The 19,542-nt window shown below is 36.1% G+C and overlaps 2 protein-coding genes across 7 annotated transcripts; one reads left to right on the forward strand and one right to left on the reverse strand.

Moving 5' to 3' along the window:
* The first annotated feature begins 1,314 nt into the window (after window positions 1–1,314).
* Window positions 1,315–5,466, forward strand: LOC125185284. Of its 6 annotated transcripts, none has more exons than XM_048081799.1 (8): window positions 1,315–1,467; window positions 2,436–2,540; window positions 2,942–3,087; window positions 3,153–3,281; window positions 3,469–3,534; window positions 3,642–3,765; window positions 5,005–5,155; window positions 5,260–5,466. In XM_048081799.1, exons 3-7 carry the CDS (start codon window positions 2,965–2,967, stop codon window positions 5,016–5,018), a joined length of 456 nt encoding a protein of 151 aa, XP_047937756.1. In that variant the 5' UTR covers window positions 1,315–1,467; window positions 2,436–2,540; window positions 2,942–2,964; the 3' UTR covers window positions 5,019–5,155; window positions 5,260–5,466. The 6 variants fall into 6 exon arrangements, with proteins under 6 accessions (XP_047937756.1, XP_047937755.1, XP_047937752.1 ...); XM_048081798.1 differs by having other exon boundaries at window positions 5,005–5,126; XM_048081795.1 differs by lacking the exons at window positions 5,005–5,155; window positions 5,260–5,466 and adding an exon at window positions 4,275–4,468 and having other exon boundaries at window positions 3,642–4,140.
* Window positions 5,467–6,513: 1,047 nt separating this feature from the next.
* LOC125222443 (beta-amyrin synthase 1-like) lies at window positions 6,514–11,141 on the reverse strand. The gene is made up of 15 exons (XM_048125064.1): window positions 10,956–11,141; window positions 10,556–10,766; window positions 9,633–9,818; window positions 9,274–9,561; window positions 9,107–9,191; window positions 8,430–9,019; window positions 8,225–8,347; window positions 8,034–8,132; window positions 7,882–7,938; window positions 7,750–7,796; window positions 7,529–7,672; window positions 7,267–7,444; window positions 7,102–7,182; window positions 6,907–6,990; window positions 6,514–6,825 (listed from the first exon to the last, which is right to left on the reverse strand). The coding sequence occupies exons 2-15, from the start codon at window positions 10,754–10,756 to the stop codon at window positions 6,703–6,705; spliced, it is 2,286 nt and encodes a 761-aa protein (XP_047981021.1). The 5' UTR covers window positions 10,757–10,766; window positions 10,956–11,141; the 3' UTR covers window positions 6,514–6,702.
* Between the last annotated feature and the right edge of the window lie 8,401 nt (window positions 11,142–19,542).

Here is a 19,542-nt window from a genome sequence, read left to right on the forward strand (position 1 = left end):
AGAGACGTTTGGTGAAAGAGAGAAAGAGTGATTGGGTGGAATGTGAAGCGGTTTCAATGAAAATCACGCTTAATTGTAGGAGCTGCCATTTTTAATTCATCATTGTTTTACTCTTATACCCTTGTAATGCACGAAATAGGACCAATAATGTAGCACGGGATAAGTTCCACAATTTTGATCTTGACCGTCCACATCTCTAATCTAATGGATGATATTAAGAAGGAAATAGACACTAAGGGGTCAATAGGACCCTAATGCTCCCCTATATATATAGAGAGAGAGTTGTGATCAATGTCGAACCAATTTTAAAGACCGAACTAGAGACCAAATCTGGGCCATTAGATCTAGTTTTTTTGATGAGATGTGCTGCTGTGAAAATTTTTTCGGTTTCATTACAAGCCCATTTTACTTCATTATATAGGTTTATTACTTCATTCTGTACGTAATACCTTGAAACTACGACATGTTTTTACTTGCTTCCAATAGGTTTTGAAATGATTCAACATATGGTTCATTCAAATTCATTGACGTGGGTTTTTGCTTGATTAACATTTAAAAATGCAATTTATTCAAGTGAGTTTATTACTTCATTCGGAAACGTTATTACTTCATTGGATAAGATTTTTACTTCATTCCCGTATGACTTCAAATGCTTCTACACATACTTCATTCCAATAATTTATTACATTATTTCATGTGTTTATTAAACCATATTAGCGCCATGGCGTTGGTGATAGATATTGTAGAGAGAAAGAACGGCACGCGACGGCGAAACCACATTTACTTACTTGGAATGAAGTAAAAACCTACTGGAATGAAGTAAAAACCTACTAGAATGAAGTAATATATTCTGGAACGAAGTTAAATCTTTGTAACATGTTAGTATGACTTATTTACCTTCAGATGAATTAAAATAGACTCGTGATGAAGGCGAAAATAATTTATAAATTTCTGTATCTTATCCATAAAAAACTAGATCTAAAAGCCCTAATTTGATAATGTTCGGTGGTTCGGTCTTTAAGAGTGGATTTGTGGATAATGGGACTATATATATATATATATATAGGGGAGCACTAGGGTGCCCCCTTATTTAGATTGCTAATATACATCTTATTTCAACCCTTGGATCATATTATAGACGGCTCTAACTGATTTTCAGAAACAGAGCACGAATTGCATTTTCGTGTTGTAAATATTGCTTATCAGGGGTAGTTTTGTCACTGCTCGTCAATTAAATTTAAAGAAGATTTGAATATCCTTTAATTAAACGCGGAAACGGTTTGTGACTCTCTCTCTCCCCACTCCCACCATTACTCTCCCCACCAACGCAAATCACATCCGAATCCATAGCAGATTTCATCGATGGAAACCCTAGGCGGCGATTGCATCAGTGGAAAACCCTAGACATACGGTGAATTCATCCTAGTATTTTGGCACTTTCATGACTATAGGTGACTCGTGTTGAAGGTCAGTTTTCTGCGACTGGAGTAGTTTTTTTAGGCATCCCGGTTTTGTAGTCGTTTTGAAGAAATTTCTCAATTTCTCATAGAGATAATTGCATTTTTTAATGAAGATACTTGCTTGTTTTGTGTTTGATTTTTTTTCTTATTCTGGAGAGTTTCTAGCCTAATTTTCTACTCGATTGTTGAAGTTTGTCTTGAGAAGCATTCACGCTCATTTTAATCAACTTGTTGTACTTGTTGAGTCGTGTTTTGGTAAGGAATTTCTGATCGACTTTAATTTATTAGAGTCTGTTTTTGATTCATGAGGTTAGGTAGTGTATGTTTTAATTAGATTCTCATATGATTTTTGCACTAAATGGAATTAGATTCATGGAATTGATGATATTTTAGTAGATTCCAATATGGTTTGTGATTTTATGATTCTTCTACTTGCATTTTAAGTAATGATAGTATTGCTTGTTAAGTAAATGGTTTTTGTAGTATAATGTTTTAATTAGAATCAGATATGGTATGAGTTTCTAGTTTTGATTCTTCCTCAACACTATTAAATTATTAATAGTGCTAAATATTGCATTTTTCGTTTCGCTTAATTGCTTGTGTTTGAATTAGTTTCTGTAGTGTATCATTATTGTCGCGTATGAGGTTCCGAAATATGAAATCTATGTGGTTTCTGCAATGTATCATTATTAATGTGTAAGGGGTTTCATCTATGTGCTATAATAATTGTTGTCTGAAATCTGAAATTGGTTGATGATAATCTGTAACTAGATATAATGTTCACAAGTTTGTGCAGTAAATTGAATTTTGTGATTGAATTACTCTGTAATAAATAGATAGAAATGCAGTAGATGAAATTTTGTGATTGAAATAATGCATGACGATTTGCTTGATTCAATCTTGCCTGTGCAATTTATGTAGTTATTGATTTGTCTCTAATGAGTGGACTAGTGTTTTTCCTTTAATGATGTGTAGTTGTAATTGGAAGCAAAAGGAAGACAACTAGAGATCTGGAGGAGGTTAATAAAGATCGTACTGGATCTGATAGCGAAGAAACACCCGAGGGGAATGGTGAAGAAGGTATCTGCATAATAGACGATTTCTGTTTTCTCTTTTTAAATTTGCAAGATGTGCATTACGAAAGTGCATGTTTTTCCTATATGTATTGCATTTCTTTGCTGTTGCTTCATATTGTGTAATTTGTTTATCATTTATACGAGAAGGAGCTATATTGCATAGTATGCATAATAAAATTGCATGTCTGACAGATTGATGTTGCATATGTAGTATGTCAAAATAATATTTGGAACTTATGTGTAATGAAGCTGCATGTTTTCTCGATATGTAGTGCACTTCTTTTCTAGCACTATATATTCTGAAATTTGGTTGCCATTTGTATAGGAGGTTGCTATATTGCATACTAATGATAATTAAATTGCATGTTTGTCTGTTGGTTGTTTACAACTATAACGGTATGTCAGTAACGCACACTCAACTCCTATCGATGCTTCCATACTCCAGAGTTGATGAAGGTGTTGAGAATGGGTGGAGTGCGTGCTTAAATTACAATGAAAAGTACAAGTCACCCGAATCTCCTTCTCGGTTGTTCCTGAGTACATTCCTAAGTGTAAGTATAGGTTATTTATACATACTTGGTTTTTGCATTTCTGGACCTTTATATATTGTTCTTAGTGGCAGAGTTATATCGTTCTTGCTCAGCATTCGGAATGGAATGAGGATGAAGCAATGAGTGTATTTGAGGAGAGGGTGTTGGACAAGGTAAAATACATAGACAACTTCAAATGGGACAACTACAATCTGGTAATAGTTGTATAAAATGCAATGTTTACATATTTAAAATGCAATTTGTTACATGTTAACAATGCAATTTATGAGTCGAAGTAATGCAGTAACAAATACTTGACTTTTCTGCCAGGTTTTTTTCCCAATTCGTGCAGGCTACCTCTATTACGTTGTATGTTTTGATTTTTTGAAAAAATCTGTGCAGATTTTAGACAACATAGTTTCTGGAGGGGATATTAGAACGAGATATGGCATCGTGGTGGAAAAGCTGGTATGTTTATGACGCAATTTGCTATAGGTTTAAAGTGAAATATCATATTATGATGCAAGCAATAATTCAATTCGTATAGAGGGTAATGTTTTGTTTCTGGTCGGCAGATTTTGTGTTTTATACATGTATTGGAGAAGTGTCATTGTGTAACCTACGGACGTATGCTTGGACGAGCTAAAACGGAGCTGCTTCCCGTGAAGTGGATGATAAAAGGCATCACCTCTAACTGTGGTATGTTTGCTATGCGACACATGGAGACATATTGTCACGACCGCACTTTGCTAAGGATAGCAAACACGGTTTATCGCGACTAGGGGAGGATTAAAGAAGCGGGGAAGAAAGGGGAATCTCGACAAAACTGAAATTTGGAATGACATCAACTTGAGATAGCTTGGAAAATATATCAGAGTGCATAATACAAAAGAATATAAGCTCGTTAATTACATTGCAGCGGAAGAGTCAAGAGAGAGTGACACCGTGTATGGAGACACGATGCATCCGAGCATTGATCAACTAAAACACATTCGCCATTTCTGCTCAACATCGCCCCTCTTTGCCACCGCTTAACCTGCATATTTAGAAATATATGGAGGGCTGAGTACATAGGTACACTCAGTGAACACATTGCCGAAAGATACACATATACATTTCAAAATATTGTCAAGCCATCATCACAGTAACACTCAGGGGTTTTATTGAAAAGACCTGAACTTACTAAAAATATTCACATTGGGTTGCAGCCCCTTTTTTTATGTACTTAGCCATATCTGGTCATCTTGTGCCGCGGAGATGGTATTCTCATACGGTCACCTTCCCTGCCCAACAGGTCAGAGGTATCCTTGTGCCCTGAGATGGTGTTCTCATACGATCACCTTCTCTGCCCAACAGGTTAGAGGTATCCTTGTGTCGGGAAGGTGGCCACCTTCCACGATCACCTTCTCTGTCGTCCGTTCACGGTCAGAGGTATCCCGTGTACACTAGTCCGAGCGGGGACACCACCCTCACTGGGACCCGAATTCGACTTATATATCATCATTCATAATTCACTTGGCCTTAGCCAACAGATAGAAATCATACACAAAACATTTATGGCAAGACAACATTATTAAAATCACGAACATGAGTTCGAGTTTTCACAAAATATAATTTGTATTTTTAGTATAAGAAAGCTCACCTCGTTCGTTTAATTTCCTTAACTTGAAATTCTCGCTCCAACTTTAACTTGCAAAGATAACCTTTCTTTTTTAAAAAAAAACAGTGCATAATTAGTTGCAAGAGTCTGCACTTCTTGTTGCTACCGTCTCACTCTTTATCTCACTCTGTATCTCCTTTCTATGCCTTGTGTGTATAAGTTGGTATGTTTTTGTTAAAAGGGATGGGTATGGAATCATAAAGTTACGGTTTTTATATACTTTTGATTATTATTACTGACAACATTCCTGTTAAATATCATTCCTATCTCTTTGTCAGGTGAAAAGGTTTAATCCTATGGCTGGAGAGGTTAGAGGAAGTTTAGAAGGATTATGAAACGTTGATTATTTGCAGACTCATTAAATGCTCTCTGACAAAGTTGTCCTTCCATCATACTTGAGGTGTAAAAATGCACTTAGCCGTCCATATAGTAATTATCTCCATCAATTATTATTATCTTTACTAGTAATTTATTTATTAAACTATTAGTTATTTATTTATTAATATCATTATTATTGTATTTATTTGGTGTAGGTAAGACCGGGTTAATTTCGTGGCTTTGGTGTAGGAAAAAATAACATCCACGGCTATTCCCGGTGATATACCGGACTTTCTTGAAGGGCGATCGCGAACGTTGAATGGCTGCATGGACTCTTACTTTTATTTGGTGTTACTCTTTTAGTTGTACTTGAAATGTTCATTTGCGAACGAAGCAACGAGTATTTATAATTCCAAGATCGATTATTATAAACAAAAAGGGCAGGTTTTGAATACTACAACGATCACTTATTATTTGTCTTTAAGCTAATAATAATAATAGTAATAATATTAACGTACGAAAGTTCGGGCTGTTACATTCTACCCCTCTTAAAAGAAATTTCGTCCCGAAATTTAGGAGGTATCTAGGCAAAAGGTCGGTATATTTTTCCTTCATTTCCTCTTCTAATTCCCATGTTGCTTCCTCCTGCCCGTAGTGTTTCCACAACACTTTTACTGTAGCAATTGACTTACTCTAAATTTGTTGCAACTTTCGATCTAGGATTGCCACCGGCCTTTCTTCGTAACTTAGGTCAGGTGCCAGTGTGATTTCTTCGCGACGAATCGCGTATTTGGAACGAACATGTTTCTTCAAAGTTGGGAGACGTGGAATACGTTGTGTACGTTCGCAAAACTTAGTGGTAGTGTTAATTAACATGCCACTGGACACTTCCTCAAGGATCTTGTATTGTTCAATAAATCGAGGTTTTAGCTAACAAATAAGACCAGTTCTAGATATTCCTTTGTCTCTTATGTTAAAAGTCAAATCCGTGTGACATGCTTCGGCGTACGACTTTTTCCGGCTTTACGCTTGTGATCCTTTCCATTGATTGCCAGTCTTCTATGTCCATTTCCCCACAACTTTAACTAATAACTTGCAACAAAAGACTGAGTTTCCCTTGGATTCATCACATTTACCTGGAAATATAACTTCACATGTTTTAGCTATAATTATAGAGCTTTAGAATTTCCTTCTAGAAGGAGCTTGCCAAAAGGAATAAAATGTGAGTAGAAATGAGTTAGTGGAATATGGGGTCAACTACCAAAAATGGTAACAGTGAAGTATGTTAAATTATGTGGGACGACTCAAAATGAAATAATGGATTAAATTACTTGGGACGGAGGGAGTATTATCTAGCGTACTAATCTTTCGGTAAGCCATCTAATTTATTCAGTTTTTTTAAACTTTTATGTGTTTGTTATCGTATTAATAGATTCTTTAATAGGAGTACCATAAAGTGTTACAAAAACTCGAACTGAATAGCATTTATTTGTATTTCTTATATGGGGTACTTATTTTCTGTAATACAACATTTTTAATGGCATAAAGAAAAGAAATTAACAACTATTACACATTGAATTGAAGAGTATAAAGCTACAGTTGAAAAAAATTATTCAAATATATATAAAGTGGATTATCCATAGTAGTATCATTTAGGATTAGGAAATTGTTGATGGCAATGATACATGCTTGCGGTACTCTGCCAGAGCCCATAGTGGATATATATTTCTGTATGCCGCATAATGCAACATGCAATTCTTCATGAAAACCCCAGTAATTTCCTGCACAATCATTTCACAAATAAATAAATATATACCATTATGAAATTTATTTTTAATCAATTTTTGTTTTATAGTCTTTACCTGTTGGGGAAAATCACCATCTTCCATTTGAGAGTTGATCAGAAGCTTAGCTGCACGGTGGAGAGGAGTAGGATCCCTCTCACTCTGTTACATATTACAAATGCCATCTTATCAATTTCTTGTTTCATAATCTTCAACAAACATACTAGACGATATAAAATAAAATAAAATAAAATACGAGACGAAAAGGCTAACCTGGCCTGAATGGATTAGGCCCATCAGAGCCCACGACGTATGAACCAAGTTGGACCGGTCATGTTCTAGTGGGACGTACTCCTATTTTCGAATAAAACAGAATTAGCATTTGAAAATACTACTAAGTAGTAGATGTAATTAACTCAGACATGAAGAAAATGTCACCTTCTTTGGGCAGGAAAGGTAGCTTTCTCCCCATCCACCATCACCTCTTTGTGACTTCAGCAAGAAACCAACACCTCTTCTTACTGCTTCACAGTTATTGTATGTCTTGCCGGCTGCAGCCAGTCCTCCGAGGGCGAACCAAGTACCATACGTGAAGCAAACGCCCCAGTTCCCATACCTACAACGCCACCATTCATCGTTAGTTAGCACAACACAGATCATGTACCATTGCAAAAGCAGAGGAAGCAAGCATTGAATGTACCATGAGCCATCAGGCCTCTGGACATCTTCAAGGTAGCCAGCAGCCTTGATGATAGTGGTCTCGATCTCCTTCTTGCGGTGATGAGGGTGCAACTTCTTGAACAAAACAAGCGCTTGGATAGCCGATGAAGTGCACTCCACATACCTAAATCAGTCAGCGTTATTTTACTAGTGCATGGTTTGAAAAGGGGAGTCAAGAGAGTTGTAGTTGATTGATCTTACTCATGCTCAATCACAATGTCAGCAAAGAACTCTGTAGGATTCAGCAACTGCAATACAGTTTCAAAATATCTATAAGAATGATGTAGTCTTCGTAAATGTGAACAGCTTGAGAGAAACAAGAAAATAAGTCACCTCTAGCCACTCTGAGGCTCCTGCCGGCTCCCAAGCAGCCAAACCACCATTTTTGCTCTGCAGTGAGTAATTCAAGTGTGTTTTATCATCTAAAACATTAATCACAATTGATAAAATTTTATTGTATTTAGGATATAGATATACTAATATACCTGCAAGGAAATAAGTATGTTGACAGCATTGTATAATCCTTCAGGTTCCATTTTCTCGCCCACGATCTCAGGAGGCATCACGGAGAACATAAGACAACACTGAAAAAACAGTACAAAAAAGGGATGATCGGATTGTCGTTAATACTCCATTCGTGCCACAGTAAACCTTTGATGATAAAATGGCTGCATACCTTCAATCCTTCTGCAGTGCAATCAGACACTTGCCACCCGTGATCTTGGTCTGAAAACGTCCACGACCCTTTAGAAGTATGGCGGTACATGCTTTTGAAGTCACCAGAAGGATCATCCTTGACCTTCAGAAAAAAAAAACATAATGTCAAATATCAATTCAAAAACTGAGGCATCAATGATTCTGGTATATTTTATCTATACTACCTGAGACTTCTTTACGAAATCATGCCCAAGCTTGAGAGTCTCGCCTATCTCATCAGCCATATCACTAGCTAGAAGCGCTTGTAAAGCGAAGCCCGTGTCCCACTCCTGGCTGCCAAAGCTCTGCATCTTCATCCCGTCCTCTGCGAGCCACAGGTAATCCGGGATTCTTGCAAGATGCTTCTTGAAGTAGTCTCCATTGGGATCCTCCACCCAACATGCCAGCATGCACAACACCTTCTCCACGCATCCGATTGTGATGTACCTGCTGTTCTCATCTTCGTAGTGGATGTGCTTCATTGTGACCTCAAGCGCCTTCTCCCTCAGCTTATTCAGAGGCCAACGAGTCAGAAGAGGCTCGGTCAACACGTAGCAACTATCCCAAAGCAAATCTTGGACTAATGGATGAGGGTAGTATAGATCCTCCTTGGCACAGAGATGCCTGATGCTCCTCCAATTGATTTGCTCATAAGGCTGATCATAGAGCTCTTCCCTTAGCTCCATGATTAAGGGAGTTATCGGGCCAACGAATCTTTTACCGTATAGATATGACATCGGCATGTAAACCATGCGACAGTAGCACCACATCTTTGCTGCATTTTGGTCAAGAAAAAATACATTAAGAGACAAGTATTCTTAAACTAGTATGGTTAGAATTGAATGAATGAATGATTGATTACCTGGATGCATAGGAAGAAAAGATGGAAGTAGCCAGAACTCAGGGGGCATTGGGTTGCTTCCTATCCACTCAAACACTCCCAATATCTATAAACATCAAAATCAAGATATATTTAGGTAATTTGGTAGATTTATTTTTGAAAAATGGTAAAGTATGAAGGATGCATACAGAGAGCCAAGTCTTTCCCCAAGAAGGGATAGCTTTGACAGTGCCATGGTCAAGAATCCATTTCCTTGCTCTGCTGCAAGCATTGTTGAGGCCTCCTTCGGGGCCTTCGCCTAATATACGCATACAGATGTAGTTGAGAGCAGTGCAGAACATGGTGCTGTGGCCTTCTATGTGGAATCCCCACCCGCCGTCTTCATTCTGATGACAGTATATGTAGCGGAGGATTTCCCGGCGATGCTCTGCCGGGAAAACAGAGTTGAGATGGCCGGTGATATACGTGATCATCACCTACAAAACAATCATGTAAGTTTTGAGATGAAATGTTTATAAGCATTTGTAGGAGTACTAGTAGTATTTACCAAAGGTGGAAGAAAGAAGAGGGGGCCGGCATTCTCGGCTGGCCAGTGGCCGTCGCTAGCTTGCAAGGCGGAGAAGAAGGTGACGGCTCGCCGGAGTGTGGTGGTGGCCGCTTCATAGGTGATTTCTTCATCTTCACCCACCTTCACTGGGGGTATAGTCTGTTTGAAATTCTTCTCATGCAAGAACTGCAAATGTAACCATTTTTTAATATTAATAAAATATTGAAGTCGTTGAATTAGTGGTCAACACCGTACTAATATGGACTAATTTGCTCACGTTTTGGTACTTAAATAAATATTATTGGAGTTAGGTACGTAACTACTCAGGTCAATTAAATAATTAAATCATACACTTTGATTCGGCTGTTTAGCATATTATTATTAGTACTATATCAGTTCACAACTCGGGTCAAAGTTTCTATTTGTAGTTCACATAGTTTAGCAGTAAATATTATTGTACTTGAGTTATCCAGTTTTTTTTTTGATAAAATGTGTAACATATTTAATATTTTTTTAAATGCGAAATCCAAAAATATTCCTCAACTATATTGAAGTGGGACAACAGAGGGAATATATTAATAAGAATAATTATTCCTATGCAAAAATAATCACTTTCAACAATAAGAATAACCACTTTTCACAAATCAACTTTCACTTAGAAGGAATAAATATTTTTTAGGTTGAGTTTTTTGGATTACTCCCTCAGTCCCATTGAAGATGACTCACTTTCCTTTTTGGTTTGTTCCAATTAAGATGACTCATTACTTAAAATGGAAACACTTTTATCTCTACTTTATTCCATCTCTCTCCTCTTACCACACAAAATATAACTGCATAAAATCTCGTGCCGCCCAAGGAAGGGGTCATCTTCCTTGGGACGGAATTTGTTGGTGTAATTTAAAAAAAAGGGGTGAAAAAAGAACCTGAAGACGCCAGAGGAGATCGCTGCTGGGCTTGACGTGGCGACGGTTGTCCCAGAAATCACTGCGGGCTTTATCGACGGCTTGTCGGAGCTCCGGCGTGCCATAATCCGGGTCGAATTCCCAAGTTTGTCGGCCCACGTAGTTGTTTGTGCTGTAGAGGTACGGCCCATCCACTCCTTCCGCTGTCTGAAGCCTCCACATTTTCTCACACCTATCCAAATTTTTAAATACTCCATATTACTAGTAGTACTCGTTTAGGAAGCTAGCATGAATTACAATTAACACGAGTATATGCATGAGACTAACTCTAAAAAACTTAGATGCAAAAAGCTAGCTACCTAGTGAAGAAGAATGATTGAGTTAGAGAGAGAGACAGAGAGAGTTATAGAAAGTTACAAACCACCAATTGAGAGAAATAGAAACCACAAACTGAATTGTTGTAAACGATCGAAGCTACTCACGATGTTAAATAGGCAAATATCTTGGCTTAGCTGGGAAAAGTAGCTTTCAAAAATTAATGCTTAAGGAAGGGTAAAATACCGAACTAAGCCGTGGGTTTGGCAGAGGGAGAAATAAAATACTATTATGAGTTGAGTTTGTGGAGTTTAAGAGGGGATTATATATACATGTAAATTTCGAGAGGTGTGTGCATCACATACCGTGTGAACAATTTTATACTAATCTTGACTCTAGTGGAGGAGGTATGGCAAGTAAAACCCTCAATCATGCAAGTCAAAATTGATAACTATCCTACTACTTTTCTACTTATCTAATCATTTTTTCTTCCTCAGCTTGTTGACAATAAACAATTTCAGAATTATGATCAGTTTCAGATTTCATACTATTTGACCACCGAAACTAAATTTATTTTTTGCATTAATTGTAACATGAAAGATTATCAGGCACGAAAATCCACATAGCACATGCTCTGGTTGAATAGTAGTAATAATATTATTGAACCACCTAATTAAGTAAATTAAGTATGGAAAAATTAAAGCTGAAAATTGATGACGCAATATAATTAACTAAATACTGTATAATTGGGATGGAGGCTTATCAAGATGTACACTACACAGATCTTTTCTCAGTGATTTTGTCGGTAAGCAAAAATGTTTGTTGTTGGAATATAATATGAGGACTTTTAAATTTGTGATGACGTTTAATTTGTTACTATTACTAAAAGGAGAATGACCGAAAATCGACCCACACCGAATAAAAAAGAATTCGATCAACCAGCTAGAATTCAGGATGAAGTATCATGCTTAATGTTAGAACTTAGAATTATAAGATGCTCATCTTTGGAATTTGGAACTTCAATATTTTGTCTTTATTAATTTTGCAAATCTCCACTCGCGCAAAACATTTTTCTTAAATCCTCTCAATCAAGATACTATGAATTAGATCCACCGGCTACAATTCAGGACGAGGTATCATGGTCAATGTTAGAAGTTTAAATAAGATGTTCATCATTGAAAATTGGACTATAAATAAGATGCTCATCATTGGAATATGGAACTTAAAGTAGTACAGTACGTAGTAATTTATTAATATCTTTATTTCTACTTTTCTTTTTTTATTAATTTCGCAAATCCACTCGTCCAAAACGTTTTTCTTAATTCCTCTCAATCAATCTACTCCCTCCGTCCACAAAAATAGGACAATTAGTGTGTGACACGGATTTTAATATAAAATTGGTAAAGTAAGAGAGATGGAAAAAAGTAAGCGAAAAGCAGTGTTAGTGGAATGATATGTAGGGTTATTATTTGTTAAAAACTTTTCATAAATGAATGTGCTCTATTTTTTGTGGACGATAAAAATGGTAAATGTGCCCTATTTTTTGTGGACGAAGGAAGTATGAATTAGATCCACTAGCTAGAATCCATGATGAAGTATCATGCTCAATGTTGGAAGTAGTATTCTCTTTATTCCTGAAAAGTATCAACTATTTTCTTTTTATTTTGTTTTTGAAAAGTACTTCCTCCTACCATAATAGATGTCACGCTTTCCTTTTCAGTTTGTCCCATAAAAAATGTCACATTTTCTTGTTTGAAAAAAATTATCTCACATTAATATAAATATACTATTTTCTCTCTCCACCAAAGGCACAAAACAACATCTCCTAAAATCTCATGCCGTTCTCCAACTATGTCATCTATTATCAAAAGGGGAGAGAACTTTCTAATTTTGGAAACTCATTTCTCTTTAATGAGGTGAGATCCATTCCCCACAACAATACTGTCATGTTTAGTTAACAAGAAAGTAAAGTTAGCAAGGAAAATGAATCATTGGAATATGATTCCTAACAACATTACTTTCATGTGTTTGGAATATATCAAGATTTAAATTTTTTATTTTATTTAAACACTAAACTAAGAATACAATAACTAATTTTTTCATTAATAAACTAATAATAATAATAATAAAATAATTATATTATTATTGTGATGGATAATTTAATAATTGTATTTATATTTTCTTAATTTATAAGTTCATAACAATAGAATCTTAAATGATAAAATAATAAATATAATTATTACTATATAATTAAATTATAATCATATTTACTAATATTATAGTTTAATAAATTTCATTAACACTTCATTAATTAATTATTAATTTCTAAAATAATAAAAATATAAATATAATAATTATATTGTAGTTATTTATTATTAATAGTAAACAATACACTAATACTATAATTGTAACTATTAAAATTATAATTGTGAATATAATTATTTAATATATTGAAATTAAGAGTTTGATTCATAATTTAAAATATTAATTATTAATAATAATACAACAATAATGATAGTTGAATAAAATAATATACTCCACTCTATTAAATAAATACGTAAAAATCCTAAAACTTGGGAACAAAATCCTAAAAAAAGTTAGGATTTAGAATCCTAGAAAGTTGTATTATTTTCCTTATTTAGGGATTATGATTACTTTCCCAATTTGATTAAAAACCAAAATAAACATATTAATTTAAAAATTAAAGATTCAAATTATTTTCTCAGCTAGAATCTTGGCAACCAAACATGACCTAAAAACTTTATCCCCCTTATTTTTCCAATTATGAATTAAAACTCGTGTCGAACCAAATGTTCATACTCTGTGGGGACGGAGGGAGTATAATATTATTAGCCACCTATGAACACATACCTAGTCGAGGTCTGATTTCTCTTCTCGTGGGTGTGGTAAAAGGCAGAAGTGGTGATGAGCGGGAACAAAAATGAATGCACTATTTTTATGTTATTCTCTCCGTCCATAAAAAGATTCTTATTTTGCTATTTTGTGATGTCCAAGAAAAATAGTCTCAATTAAAAAAAAATGGAAAATCTTTCTCGCATATTCCATTTTTTCTTCTTCTCTTTCCTATTTTACCTACTTTTAGGGATGTCAATGTAGCCCGTAACCTGTGGGCTGGCCCGAATAACCCGCTAAATTTATAGGGTTAGGGTCGGAAATTTCTAGCCCGATAAAAATAAAACCCGATAAGCTCGCACCCGATTAACCCGCAATCTGATAGGGCCAGACCCGAAAACCCGATGGGCTGGCCCGATAACCCGGTAAAATTTATATTTTTCAATTTTTTATTCCTAACTCGACACTTCATTGACTAATTTTATGACATAAATAACTAAAAAAAGATAAATTTCAATTTTATGGTAAATATATAAATTATATATTGAATTTTTATTAATATAATAATTGTTAAATAAATTAATCTCACTAAAAGAATATTTAAATTTTTAACATGGGGTAAAATTTCACGAAATATCACAAATATTAGTATTTTATGATTGAGTTTAAGCATATATATCAAATTTATCATAATTAAATATTTTATATTTTATAAATATAACTAATTTTCATCATGATTTATTTGATTGTTCGAGCCTTAACCTTATCGGTAGCAACCCGATTAACCCGTCGGACTAGCCCGAAACCCGAGCTTTTAGGGTTAGGGCCGAACTTTTACAACCCGAAAGAAATCACAACCCGACAAGCCCGCACCCGATTGACCCGCAACCCGAGTAGGGTTGGCCCGAAACCCGATGGGCCGGCCCGATTGACATCCCTACCTACTTTTTCCCATTCTCTCTTACTACATTACTTACTTTACTAATTTTTCATTAAAACTCGTATCGTTTACAAATGAGACTAATTTTTATCGACGTAAAGATAACTACTTGTATTAGGGATGAAAGAATACTTTTGAAAAACTTTAAATAATTGAAAGGATAATTTCATCCATATACAGATTGTTAGTTGTTACCAAACATCCCAAAGCGAACTAATACGACAAGAGCAAACCAAATATCATTAATGCAATAAAACGTTTCCATAGATAATAAAATCAATGACATGATCACTATGTTAACTTGGGTTGGCTTTGCTCCCAAACCAAACATGACTTTACCAGTCACTAGCACACTTTTTTACTTTTTTTGGCATATAAGCGTATAAAGTCATTAGTAATGTGACATGTATAGATCCAAATACTAATAATTTGCAATTGTGTATATAACTTAATGGATTATGATTTTGATATCACGGACTCATATGGTATGGTTTGATGTTATGATGGCTATAAAATGGTTTTGTTAATGGTTTTGAAAATATCTTGCATTAGAGCGAGAGGTCGATTAGGGAAAATGGGTGTGACAGACGTTGCAATCCCACTAATTAATTGCGACAGAGAGAGCAACCTCAAATTTCATGGTTGAATCTTGTATATTGATGAACGAGGTTAAACAGTCAAATTATGAATATTGACCTTTGTTGGAAAAAAGAGCATATATTATGAATATTGAATACCGTAATTAATTGATTAATTAATAAACTATAATTTAATTAGGATGAAAGGTGAAGCCGGATGCACAGACATTTTTTTCTTAATTATTTTGTCATTAAGCAAAGTTGTTTATTTTTGGAATATTACAAATAGGGATTATTAATTTGTGATGACTTATTATAACAGAGCGACCAAAATTCTATTCACACCCTAGTCAAAATAATAAATATGGATCCACTAGCAAGAATAAAAGATGAAGGATCATTGGAATTTGGAAAGTACTCCATCCGTCCCTAATAATTCGTTAACATTTGACCTGACACGGGTTTTAAAAAAATATAATAAAAAGTGTGTTGAAAAAGTTGATGACACATGGGTCCTATTTTTATATGTTTTACAATAAAATGTGAGTAAGAATGAGTTAATGGAATGTGATGTCACTACCAAAAATGATAAAAGTGAAAAGTGAAAAGTGAAAACTTTTAGGAACGGTCGAAAATGGAAATAAGTGACAAATTTTCAAAGAGGGAAAAGTAGCTTTTAAGAGCATCCGCAATGGTCGGCTAGCGACCGGCTAGCCGATTCATCGCGCTAGCCGAACCATTGCAACCGGCAAACACGAAATCGGCGAGCGGATCGGCGTGGGCTGGCCGATCGCTCGTCGCTGGCCGATCGGCTAGCCGCCATTGTGGCGGCCCGATCGGCCAGCGCCGATTTTTTATTTTTTATTTTTTTTAAAAATCATATATAAACGCGATTTTCGTTTCATTTTCATTTGCACCACTTGTTTTAACGAGTTTTCTCTCTCTCTAACTTTCTATACAAGAGCATCATCGAGCGATGAGTAACGCGGGTGGTAGCGGTAGTGGTAGTGGTGTGGATCCTGAGGAGTACGAACGGAGGATGAACGAGGCTATGGAGGCCTACATGAACCGCGGGATGGAGCGGTACATGCGTATGGTGGAACAGCAGGCGATACCTCGCCCTCCACGAGTTGTCCACCACCGAGCGGTGATTGACCGGAATCACGTAGCTGCACATCAGCGACTGTACGAGGACTACTTTGCAGAGTACCCACGGTTTCCCGCCAACATGTTCCGGCGGCGTTTTAGAATGCGCAGGGAGTTGTTTATGCGCATCGTTGGGGCATTGGAGCGTCAATATCCGGTGGTTTCCGCTTCAGGCACGATGCGGCCGGGCAGACCCCGCCACACCCCTATCCAAAAGTGCACGGCGGCAGTCAAGCAGTTGGCCTACGTTACAAGGCACACATGTAGGATGAGTACCTCCACATCGGTGAGTCGTCACCACAAATGTCTCGAAGTTCGCGGTGGGCGTGATCGCATTACCGGTGGCCGCGCACCTTCAAGCCCTACTCTCCGAAGATTGTAAAGGAACTTGATGCGTATGCATGCGGGGAGAAGCATGGGTTCCCTGGGATGTTAGGCAACATAGACCGTATGCATTGGGAGTGGAAGAACTGTCCCGACCGCTCTGGAAGGGGGCCTACACGACCGGCTACAAGTCAAAGAACCCCACGATAATCCTCGAGGCCGTAGCTGACTACCGGCTGTAGGATCCGGCATGCGTATTTTGGGGTAGCCGGATCGAACAACGACCTCAACGTCCCGAACTCGTCGTCCCTCTTCAACGAGAAGTGCCGGGGCGTCGGTCCAGCCGTCTCATTTGTGGCCAACGGCAACCGGCATGATATGGGCTACTACTTGGCGGATGGGATATACTCTCGGTGGCCGGTCTTTGTGAAGACGATCCGACAAACAAGTGATGAAAAGAAGGTCTACTTTGCGCAACGACCAAGAGTCGGCGCGCAAGGACGTGGAGCGCATTTGGTGTGCTCCGGCCTCGATGGGCGGCAATTAAGGGCCCAACGCGTTTGTGGGATGTCGGATGCGTTTCCGAAATGTACGCCTGCATTATCTGCACAACATGATCGTCGAAGATGAAGGCGTACAACTGAATAGTTGGGTCAGTGACGATGAAGCCGGTCCAAGCCACGGAACGGCCACCCCTAGTGTACGACATGCGGTACCACTCGATGAAGCCGGCCGCCTCAAGGAATTTGCCAACATGCGCCAAGTGGATGCTCATATTCAACTCCAAAAGGATATAATTGAAGAGTTGTGGGCACGGAGGAATGCACGGCGATAGTTTTTTTTCTTTATTATGCATGTAATTTTTTTTTATCTATGTAACTTTTTTAAATGCAATTAATGAATTCTCCTTTAGTATATGTGTCGTAAATTTGAATTCCGTATTTTAATCGTAATTTTAATTCCGTAAATGTAGTATATTTTGAATTGTTTTTATTAAGCGGCCATGGCCTATGGCTGGCCTAAATCTGATGTGGCAGGTGGTTTTTTTAGTGTTGCTGACGTGGCAGGGGAGAGAATGGCTGGCCTATGGCTGGCCTAAGCACTATTGCGGATGCTCTAAAGTGGAATAACTATTTTATTTGTTTATTTACTCCTTTTTCTACTTATTTATTCGTGCAAACGATTTTTCTTGTACGCAAATCCTCTTATTCGAATAAAGTAAGAAATCTTAAATTTGGAATTCATTTTCAACGCCTACATCCCATTATCGTTGAAGGATTGGTTAAAACAAGTTTTTTGGTGGAAATGCATTGGAAGTCAGTAACATGGAACTAAGGCTGTGGAATTTAAATTTGAGCGTTCAATTCCGAATTTGATGTTTGGTATCCTAATATATTTGAATTTGGAATTAAATTATAATTGAAATTCCTCTTCAATTTTATAATTTGAATTCAATATCAAAACTAGAATATTAGAATTCCAAATAATCACGCACACTAGCTACACAATTTCTTACTATTATATCCACCAAATTAAATATAAAGGATTTGAAATTGAATTATAACTTAATTCCATAAAATTCCAATTCAATTTCAATTTTGTGTACCGAACAGACTCTTAATTTTTCTAGATAAACGTTGTATGCACCTTGTCTCCTAATCTTAATATTATCAAAAGTTTCACTATTTTCATTTTAATATTAAAAATAAAATAAAAATTATATCAAATCCTACTAACAAATTAGCAATCATTTACTAGAATATCGGACCATTTTGTTTTCTCAAAAATGAACTAATTTTAACAATGTATGATGAACTAATTTTAATATTATAACTAATTGCATACAACTGAAAAAATAAGTAATTGAAAATCATCAACATATCTTTCAACGACAACGGTCGTTATCGTAAAAATAAATAATATACTATAGTATATTTTAATAAGAACGCCTACCTACGTCAAGCATCCTTAGATACATCAATCCATTTGAAGACATCGAAGCAGTTAAGGGACCTCTCTTTTATAAATGGAGAGGTTCAGAGATCAATATCATCCCCTCATCGATAACCATCATCATATAAGTAAAAAAAAAAAGGGATATGTATGCTGCTGCATGCATATAGTAAAATGATTTTTTTTTTTAAAATACTACTTTTATGCTCAAGAATATAAGTTTAAATTATGAAGAAGGAAGTATTCTCCTCCACGCGTCGTCAAAATATTTGGTATGCCCAAAAATAAACTTATGTACATACGGAATCATTCACATAATAAACACTTATATATGTAAATGTTGGTTGGAGAAATAATGATGCAACGAAACTCCTACATTCCAGTGTATGCACATCATCTATCGGGTTAAACAATTTGAAGGCAGACATACTTTAAAATCACGCTTATTTGAAGCTACATTTTTTGAATAGATTTGGTACAAATTGGTTCCGGCTCTCTTAAATTAAAATTGATACATCATTGTTATTTGTGGTTGGCATCTAGCCAAAGTAGCCAGCGGCTATTTATTATTTTGTTGACATAATGACCACATAATATGATAAAATATTATGAATATAATATGATTTGTTAAGATTTTGCAATATACATTCGAAATGATTTGTACAAATATAGACAAGAATGTGAGACGATTTAGTTTGTGTTTATTACAGTGACAATGTTGTTATATAGTGGTACATATTAAAATAAATTTTAGCGAAAGTTGTTACAACTAATTAATTAATACTCCTATGTAGTTGCAACAAACAAGCTAATAACTGATAAAAAAAATCAATTATACACAATAAACAACAACATCAAACAAAAATATCATGCCCAAAGAGATTTTAATCTTGCAACAC

Source organism: Salvia hispanica, chromosome 4, assembly GCF_023119035.1.
Source record: "Salvia hispanica cultivar TCC Black 2014 chromosome 4, UniMelb_Shisp_WGS_1.0, whole genome shotgun sequence".
Lineage (NCBI taxonomy): Eukaryota > Viridiplantae > Streptophyta > Magnoliopsida > Lamiales > Lamiaceae > Salvia > Salvia hispanica.

Coding starts and splice junctions, on each gene's coding strand:
- LOC125222443 (XM_048125064.1), bottom strand. CDS start 10,756: ATGTGGAGGCTTCAGACAGCGGAAGGAGTGGATGGGCCGTACCTCTAC. Junction 9,562..9,632: donor TCTTCTTTCTTCCACCTTTG/GTAAATACTACT, acceptor ATTGTTTTGTAG/GTGATGATCACGTATATCAC. Junction 9,192..9,273: donor GGGGAAAGACTTGGCTCTCT/GTATGCATCCTT, acceptor TGATGTTTATAG/ATATTGGGAGTGTTTGAGTG.
- LOC125185284 (XM_048081795.1), top strand. CDS start 2,965: ATGCTTCCATACTCCAGAGTTGATGAAGGTGTTGAGAATGGGTGGAGT. Junction 3,088..3,152: donor TCCTGAGTACATTCCTAAGT/GTAAGTATAGGT, acceptor TATTGTTCTTAG/TGGCAGAGTTATATCGTTCT. Junction 3,282..3,468: donor AATGGGACAACTACAATCTG/GTAATAGTTGTA, acceptor AAATCTGTGCAG/ATTTTAGACAACATAGTTTC.